The sequence below is a fragment of the Adiantum capillus-veneris genome, chromosome 21, assembly GCF_014529385.1.
Source record: "Adiantum capillus-veneris isolate H3 chromosome 21, ASM1452938v2, whole genome shotgun sequence".
NCBI lineage: Eukaryota > Viridiplantae > Streptophyta > Polypodiopsida > Polypodiales > Pteridaceae > Adiantum > Adiantum capillus-veneris.
In genome coordinates this window covers 79,099,510-79,109,081 of record NC_140951.1, presented here as the reverse complement: position 1 = coordinate 79,109,081, position 9,572 = coordinate 79,099,510, and the positions used below count along the sequence as shown (strand labels likewise).

Genomic DNA, 9,572 nt, shown 5'->3' with positions numbered 1-9,572 from the left:
GAGCAAAGCGCTAGCAGATCTACGATTTTGAGGATGACTATCAGCTATATGCGTGGAGATGGCAAGTATTTGTTACGAGAGTTCGTCATCTTCTAGAGAGGTTTGGGGGGGGGGGGGATTTGCCAGAAGAATGCTGGATTTGGAAGTTCTTGCCCTTTTCAATAGCCAATCAAAACTCCCCACGCAACACTACCCTCCCATATGAAGGGGTTGTTTTTTCCTTTGGTGGAAAAGACGTGAGAATATATTAGAGAGAGAAACTTTTTACATCATCTTGAGTAGGTCTTTCACATTTTGAAAAAGAAATAGGAGAAGAATCTTGCGACTTGTAAGGAGACCTAGAGAAGGGTGTATGGAAAGGGTCCTCAAGGAGATCTAGAGAAGGGTGTATGGAAAGGGTCCTCGTGATAATTATGGATGCATGCATATGTGGAAGAAGAACAAGTGGTTGGAGGAGGTCGGCATGCAAACTATCTGAATATCGGAGAGAGCTGCCCTACAAGCGAGAGGTGATGAGGCCTTAGTTACGGGTGGGTTGTGCTATAGTGGCAAAGGGAGTAGGAACTTGTTCTAAATCGAGGGGGTGTCTTGTAGGCAATGCGACACAAATAGGGCACCCGCTTTATTGTTGGTTATTTGTTGTTAGGGACAATTCAACACTATCAACGTTGGTTATGCAGGCTTTGGAAATGAATTGCTTCATCATTTTTAGACATAGGCTAATCGCCTTCCTTTCCTTTTCTACTCTAATCGTTTTGCTTTAGTTTTGCAAATGGCATCTTTGTGTGATTCCCTCAAAACTAATGAATCCAGAATTGGGAGGTTGGGAGGACATACTCTGACACAACATAGGTGTTTAACCGTTAGGGAGAACAAAACTCACTCTTTTAATGTCATTTAATTTAATCAATTCCATTAAGTTCGCAGTGTGCAGCACTGCAAAAAATGAGAAAATCGATGATGCTCGTGGAGATTCTCTTTTCTCTCTCTCGGTAGATACCTCTCTCACTGGAAAATAAAAAATAAAAAATTTTGCATTTAGAACTGGTCAATGTTGCACCTAAAGAGAGAGAGAGAGAGAGAGAGAGAGAGAGAGAGAGTGTGTGTGTGTGTAGACATTGGCCCCGGGTGGGGGGCGGGGCGTGAGAGAGAGAGAGAGAGAGTCCTCAGTGGACATTGTCGCCAGGGGGGGTCTCGCCGGCAGTTGAAGGCGATGAGGGCGATGATAGGGAGGGCCACTAGCCCTGAGTGCCTGAAACCCACGTTTCCTCCACTCTTCCCTCCTCTTTACAAGACCTCCGCAACGGACTGCGCTTATTCCTCGCTTGCATTAGAGAGAGAGAGAGAGAGAGATCCTTCTCGACTCGACCCATTTGCCCTTCTGCGCGTCTCATCAGGCCGCTGATTATGCGTCCAAATTAGCCTGACAGGTAAGCCTTGCAAGTTACATTCTTGAGTCTGCGGTTTTTTTTTCCCCGAATCTGTTTAGCATTCCCAGTTGTTGATCGATCCATCTGATCAAGATTCCAATGGAACATTTGGTTCATTAATTAAAAAATTGGGCGGCTTATTTCGTCTATCAGAAGGCATTCCAAGGTTCAGGTAGGTTGTTGATCTGCGCAGTCGAGTTGCAGTTGGACTCTATAAGTATTGATCCACTGCATCTTGATTTTACAAGGCCTTATTTTGAAATTTTGCACGTGCACGCTAACGTGGAGTAAAAGAGCAGTTTGGCAGGCACAAGTTGGCAGAAATGCCCAGTACACTCTATGCACATAACCCTACGCTTTACGGGCATGCACACATAGGGTATGGGAGCACTTTGGTCGGCACATACTGCTGCAAAATGCCCATTTCACTTTTTGGATCTGGACAGCTCTACGCATTACGGTCTTGCTATTTCAATGATTTGGGAGCAGCCAATAAGGTGAAACATCTCAGTGAGTGATAGAGTGTAAGGTGGTTTGTGCACTCCTTTCCAAATTGATATTCATCTTGGGAGGCTTGTTACATTCATCACATTGCAGTTCACATGGAACGTGATATGTATTGAGGATAGTACTTAATCCAAGATCACCCTTTTCTCATTTATATGCTCAGGGATGCCAGTTCTATTACCATAGGGAGACAACAGCTTTGAGACTTTGTTAGGTCTAGCGGTATTCAAGCATTTATCTTTTTTTAAGCTTGTTAGTATGTGCATAGGCTTCACAAACGTTTGAAACCAGTAGTCTTTGTAGAGTAAATTGATTGGAGCTTTTGGGAAATCTTGGATATGCATCTTACCATAATAAAAATTTGTTTCATGTCCTTCACAGTGTTGCGCATGCAATCCAGGTTGCTCTTTTGATTGGTCATTTTTTGCAAACAGAAGTACATCTCTAAGCTTCCCCAGACGGACTTCTAAGCTATGCTCTCTAGTTCATATGTGCATGTTTCAAGTACTACCATTTTGCACTCTGGACAGCAAATGAAACTATTCAGGTTTTGACAAAAGAATTCATCCCCAACTTGTATGTGATGACGCCTATAACATTAGCCCACATACCCTGCTCAACCATGCCTTACTTTGCTGGACTCTCTTGATTGGGTCAGTGACAGTGGTGCAAAGGTGAAGTTATAGCTTATTTTAGATTGTAGAGGGGGATTACATATCTCCTATCTTTTATCTGTCCTCGTCTTGGGTATCACATCTTATGAGGCATGAGCTTTGTTATCAGTGCATGAGCTTTGCGGACTTAGTATTTGACGAGCATAAGTTGTCAATTCGAGATAAGATCTTCGGATTCGAAGTTAGAGGGGGTACAATGGTGAGTGGACTGAACATAATTGATTCTCTTTCTTCATATTTGGACTCACACCCAATAGATATTACCCTTGGGCAAGTTAGTTCACACTAGTTGTGTGCCAACAAACGAGACTGGTTACATTCCGCAAGGAGTAGCAATATACTCCAGCCAGTGTCGCAGACGTAAGTTATAATTCATAGTAGAGTTTCTAATGGAGAGCAAATGGAGGGCGTGTCTTGTCTTGTTGTCTTATCCTATAGTATTGAAGATTTTGATGCAAGTTTGGTGGAGGATGTCACAAATTGCTAACGTGTCAAGCCATTGAACTTTTGAAGACCCTAAGCCAGCCTGCAGATCTTGGCTGAGGGGCCTAAACCCTAGGAGAAGAAGAAAAAGTTCTCACCAACTTACAAATCCTTGTGGAGTGGCCAAATTATTAAAACTTATAGAACCCCGGTCGATGAGGCTAAAGCAAATCAAGTGCGCGTACACACACACACACAACGTAAAAAGTGATGACGTGGCTTGCTGTACAGACGCCCGCGATTTGTGCTGACATGCTGACGTGGCCGTTGTACAAACATCCACGAATTACATTGACAATTGATGACGTGGTGTTGCTATACGGATAGGCCTTAAGGCCACTAGCTTTTGGGACCAAATGCTTTAGACTTGATGCTTTTCATGTAATTGCTTTTGGATGGCCAAGAGCCTTTAATAACGTACAAAGGGCTCACTCTCTGGCATTCTATCCACGGGAGGTGAAGAGCAGAGCCACACTTGTTGTACCTTGTTGAAGCAACATAAAAAAGTACCTAAAGGGGCGCCACAATTTGGGGCCAGTTCACTCTAGGGGTTGAACTACGCCACTTCATATCTCGTGTGTAGTCTCTCTTTTAGTTCAGTGTTTTGAAGTGCCTAAAAGTTTGTTCAGTTTGTGCTTTTCAGTTGGCAAGTGGTGCCCATCCCGCTACAGAGGACCTCCCTTGGGCTTTTCTTGGACAATGGTTTGGAGTTGATGTAATTCTGTTTTTGGAGTTCGGAGATGAAGTCCAGTGTTGGATTGCGCTTTTTGGCCTTGGGGCTTTGGAATATGATGTTGGAAATCTTCTGGTAGAGTTTTCGGCTTCCTAAAGGTCACGATTCTCTTTCATAACCCGATCAAGGGCTGCTTGAAGTTGTCCAATTTGCGTGAGCTTGCTTGGAGTTGCTTCGACTGTCGCAAAGCTTGGGCGAACCCTTGCGGTGAGCTTTCGGGTATTCGTTATCGGAGGTAACCCCGAGGTAAAATCGAGCTGCTATGTGACCAAGCTCTAGGCAAGTAGGCTTAGTGTGTATTATTCTATGTGTATTGAACGGCGAGCAGAACCGGACGGGTTGGTGACGAGCAGAATCGAGACGCGCAGAGCCTGTATAGCGACGAGCAGACTGAGACGAGAAGGTGGCGTTGCGCTTGACTTGGCTGCAGGAGGGCGAACATGAAGCGTAATGCCCCCCCCCCCCCCACGGAGTTGCCCTTCGCTCGGGGGGTGTAACAAACTGCTGACATGTCAAGTCAGTGAAGAATAAAGCTAACCTTCAGATCACGGCCGAGGGGCCTAAACCCTAAGAAGAGCAAGCAATAGTAGAAGAAGAAGTCCTACCAACTTATGGGGACCCCGTCTGATGGGGCCCCAGTGACATAAAGGAATTAAAATAGAGCAAAACCGACCCACACACACGTGCGTAGCTGATGACGTGGTAGCAGTACGGATGCTCCGGAAATTACATTGGCAGTGCTGACATGTAGGCCATACATATTTCTGCGTTTTGCGCTGACATGCTAACGTGGTAGGTGTACGGATTTCTGTAAATTATGCTGGCAGCTTTTGGACCAGATGCTTTTGAGTTTGAAGACTTTTCATGTAAAACTGCTTTCGGGGCCTAGGGTCTTCAAATATGAGGCCATGGGCTCATTCTCTGGCATGCTTCCTAGAGAAGGTGCAGAGTCTAGAGTACCGGCTTGTACTATGTTGATGCAATATAAAGAAATACCGAAAGGGGTGCCCAAGGTTTGGGGCCAATACTCTTTGGGGTGGAATTCCGCCACTCCGTGTCGCGTGTCGTCTCTCTCTTAGTTTAGTTGTTATTGAGGTGCTAAAAGTCTGTTCAGTTTGTTCTTTTCTATTGGCACGTGGTGCCTGTCTTGTGACAGTGGTATCAAAGCATCAAGTGTGTGCTTTTCTAAAAGCATACTGGTTCTACAAAAGAGCAGAAAAAGACTACTAGAATTTTATTTGTAGTATCTACGGGTCCCGACCCTGGACTTATTAGCCACTCCACCCTTACTTCATCGCGCATCGGGCGCGCTCCCGTTTTCATCGCTCATGTCTTATAGGACATAAGCCATAAAGATCACTTGCAAGAGAAGAATCCAAGATTTGTTTCGAGCTGCTGTTTTTCTCAGAGGCAGTGCCATGCAGATGTTGATCTGTATAGCTACCAAGCCGCACACTCCGTGGACTTGGCAAGCTTTCAAGATAATTTTTGCCCGAAGTTATATGGTTTCTGACATCTTCCTTCAGAGTGCAACTTCTTGCAGAGTGGGGTATCCTGAAATGTTTGCCATGGAAACCCTAGCAGATTATATCTTGAAATTTCTCGACATCTCTCAATAGATGTCTTTTCACGAGCAAATGATCTTGGAGGTCCGGTGTGATTGCTATGTCTTGGAACTACCATCGCCGCCAGAGGACACTATCTGTCCAAGAGCTGATGGACGATATTGTGGTCGGCTACAACCTTATGGAAGGAATCTAACCCTAATTTTTGGTGCAAGTTATAGGATGGAAAGTCAATCGACTCATGTTGAGATGGTTTTTTTAAGTTTGAGTTCTGTTTGAGAACTTGTTTGGTGATCCTGTTTGAAATTTGTTTGAAATGGATGGTATGTGTTTTGGTTTCTGTTTGTTTAGCTTGCTTTGCTTGTATGCACCTTATTTTTTTGTGTGTGATGCTTATGCTTGTGGATCTGCATGTGCTTGGGGGGTGAGTGTTCTGCATGATTGTTTGTGGTTGAGGTGTGTGTGCATGTATGCTTGCTTGTTCTGTCTGCTTACTGCTTGTTCTTTTTTGTTTTTCCTCCTATTTGATGGGTGATTTAGGTTTGGAATCGGTTTGGTGTGTGTGTTGGGTTGAAGAATATCTAGCCGTGTTGGCTAGAGGCTCTCTCTCCCCGGATTTTTGGGGTAGAGTCTTCTTGTGGGGGTGATGTCTCTTCTGTTGGGATGTGCCATTGTATATGGCCTTGGAGATTTGGAGTTTGTCTATCGGAGATTCTTTGGTGGAGTTTTCGGCCTCCTCTCGACTCAGGGTGGCATGTTTTTGCTTCAGCTCTCTGCTACTTTCTTCCCTCACTCCCTTGCTCCTTGCTTTTGTTGTATCACCCATCTTTTGTAACTTTGCATAAGTAGTTTTTTCCCAATGGTTTGTAGTCATTGAATATCTCAGGGGGTTTTCCCACTATCAGTTCCGTTATGTGTGTTGCCTATGGGCTGATGTCATGTCTTCGGGCTTGTAATTTTGATTACGTAATACAAAAGGGTACCAAGCCCCACTTTTCTGCCACAGAGAGAGAGAGAGAGAGAGAGAGAGAGAGAGAGAGAGAGAGAGAGAGAGAGATTCGTAGTTTTTGGATCTGTTATACTATGCAAAGATCTCACTGCAGGTTTTGGTGCTTTTGCAGAAATGAACATCATAGTTTTACTTGGCGTCGTTTTAGGAATTACTGTTGGAGCTGGGATCACCATAGTGGTCGGTGTTTGTATATTTTTGTGTTTGAATATAACAAGAAAAGAGGATGACGTTCGAAGCATTAGTGAACAGAGAGGTATGGCTTTGCCTATCCGCGTCAATGCTGTAGATGCAAGTTCGGTTCTTTCAGATACCACAGAGTATGATTCGCCACCCTCCAACAAAGATAAAAGTCTCTTCTCATCCTGGTTTGGAGGAAGCGAGAAAAGTGCAGTTCTCTCAAATTCTGGACTTCCTAGTTACCCATACAGGTGAGCAATTGCACACACGAGTGTGCCTACGTGTGGAGGCTGCACATATGTGACATGTCCATGTCCATTTCCATGTTTGTGTTTTTGCTTGATGCGTCTAAATTGGCACATAAAAGAAGTTTGTTGGTGCAAAGGTTATTTGCACACAGAGATTGAGAGAGGATTCTTATAACTTCTCTCATGCGCATGTCCTTATTGCTCGTCCATGCACTTTACCTTCTGTGCATCATGCTTAGCATGTACATTCATGAAGACAATCCTCTACTTATATTTGTACAATGGACATGTGGATATTGACAGCTATTAAACGACTACTAGGCATGCTTTCATTATATATCTATTAGCAACTATCTGTAAGCAGACATCAACAATTATTAGGAAGCTCTTAGCCAGTTCTTCTGTATTAGAAGTCTATAAATTCTTGGATAGTTATCAAGTAGTTGTTAGCACCTTATTTCTACATTGATGGAGTGCACTTATTTCTTTCCTGACAGTTGCTTCATTTGTGTGATTTGGCAGGGATTTACAGAAGGCGACAAATAATTTCACGTCAAAATTAGGTGAAGGGGCCTTCGGCCCTGTTTATAAAGCAATAATGCCACAAGGAGGCACCTTTGCAATTAAGGTGCTTTCATCAGAGTCAAAGCAAGGGGAGAGGGAATTCTTAACCGAGGTAATATAAAGCGGTGTAGTCAATATACATGCACCATGCACGTGCGCATACATGTACACACCATCCTCACACATACACATACACTCATCATCTCCTTAAACTGAATGATTTGATAGGTGGCCTTGCTAGGAAGGCTTCATCATAGGAACTTGGTCAATCTCATGGGGTATTGCGCAGAGAAGGGCCATCGGATATTAGTATACGAATACATGAGCAATGGCAGCTTGGCGGAACTTTTGTATGGTAACTTGCTGACTTTTTCAGCTTTGATAATCATCATGAAGGTTGCAAGGAAAAATTGATCTGGACCTCCATTCTTACAGGTGATGATCATGAACTTTTGTCTTGGGACATGAGAGTTCAAATAGCTCAAGATATTGCTAGAGGAATTGAGTACCTCCATGAAGGGGTATGCCAAAATTTCCTGTAAATGCTCATGTTTTGAGGGGTATGCTAACTGTCTATGGATCCTTGCTTGTATGGTTATGTGCATTAAAAAATGGCATGCCTCTCATTTTGTTTGACTAGCTTATGTTTTTACTTCAGGCAGTTCCTCCTGTAATCCACAGGGACATAAAGACTGCGAACATTCTTTTGGATGGTACCATGAAAGCCCGGGTGAGTTGATGACTAGAGCCAAATTTGCCCAATTATTTTTCTTTTGGAATTACGGGCTGTATCGCCTAGCATGTGTGCTGGAATTCTGTCTATCACAGGACTTAATTGGTCTTGTAACATTTGCAAGACCTATTGCCCTGCAAATCAGTGTTTTGAAATTCACAATAGCCATTAGCTCTACAATTTGGCTTGAAATTTTGAAGGAAAGGCTTGCTTAAGACGCATATGTCTTGTAGACACATTGGGAGGCATAATATGGGACATTCGTTGGTTAGGTTTCAGATTTTGGACTTTCAAAGGAGGTCAGTGCGAGTCAAATCAACACCGGCATAAAGGGAACATTTGGCTATGTGGATCCCGAGTACATTTCCACAAACCAATTCACCGTCAAAAGCGATGTCTATAGCTTTGGAGTGTTGTTGTTCGAGTTGGTAACGGCTCGAAGTCCACAGAAAGGACTAATGGACTATGTGGGCTTGGTATGCAACTATCAATCGCCGACCTCGATTTTTTTCGCACCGGGTGAATAGTTTCTAAACTGTTTTTGTTTTTGGTCAGGCTTTGTTGAGTGTGGAGGGTGAAGAAGGGTGGGAGGAGATTTTGGATGAAAAAATTTATGGAAAGTGTAATAGAGCGGAGCTAGGAGCAATGGCCAATCTTGCAAAGCAGTGTGTGAGTGCGAGCTCACAAAGCAGGCCAAGAATGAGAGATGTATCATTACAGTTGTCGAAGCTAGGAAGCAAGAAAGCTAGCAACCGGCATTTGAGAAATGCAAGTGATGCTTCCATTCAAAGGGATTTGGACGTTGAAGCTCAACGGCCATCATTGCTTCGGCTCGCTAGCATACCTGAGAGATCGGAAGTATGAGTGCAACTTATAAGCAGTGAATGAAGCATTCTGCAACGAGGGAAGACACACTAGAGCGACTGACTGACTTCTGAGTAAAGTAAAACAAAATGTTCTTCTGATGCTTGCTTTTAACTCTTTCGGGTTCTTGTAATACTGAATGTAACATAAACCAAACCAGCTCACTCCAAATTTAACCATATACAAATCCTGGCAGGGACATTGTAAGTGAAGTAGCAAAACTCAGAAAATGCTCCAAATGTTTTCAACCTCATATATACCTCATACTAGGGTTTTATTAGTGAGGGCTCTATTCTTTTTCCATCTCTTTAAGGACCAAGCAAATAAGCTAGTTTCAAGAATCCTCCCCCTCTTTGTGTGTCTACATGTGCATGTGTGTCACTGTGAGTAAGAAGAGGAAACTGAAGCAACTTCTTTAGCACCCAAGTTCCCTGTAGATCAACAGGTCAATAGTTCAAGCCTTGAGGTTGTTCCTCTCTCTCTCTCTCTCTCACACACACACACACACACACACGCACACGCACGTATGTTTGTGTTTGGGATCTCTATGCTCTTGACATGCTAATAAAGTGAAAACTATGC

At 43.6% G+C, this 9,572-nt stretch overlaps 1 protein-coding gene across 2 annotated transcripts; it reads left to right on the top strand.

Annotated features, from left to right (window-relative positions):
- The first annotated feature begins 1,106 nt into the window (after positions 1-1,106).
- Positions 1,107-9,331, top strand: LOC147431206 (calcium/calmodulin-regulated receptor-like kinase 1). Of its 2 annotated transcripts, XM_086493841.1 has the most exons (9): positions 1,107-1,430; positions 6,514-6,581; positions 6,654-6,832; positions 7,352-7,505; positions 7,622-7,748; positions 7,829-7,914; positions 8,052-8,123; positions 8,399-8,602; positions 8,682-9,331. In XM_086493841.1, exons 2-9 carry the CDS (start codon positions 6,516-6,518, stop codon positions 8,988-8,990), a joined length of 1,197 nt encoding a protein of 398 aa, XP_086349967.1. In that variant the 5' UTR covers positions 1,107-1,430; positions 6,514-6,515; the 3' UTR covers positions 8,991-9,331. The 2 variants fall into 2 exon arrangements, with proteins under 2 accessions (XP_086349967.1, XP_086349966.1); XM_086493840.1 differs by having other exon boundaries at positions 1,108-1,430; positions 6,514-6,832.
- The last annotated feature ends 241 nt before the right edge of the window (positions 9,332-9,572 follow it).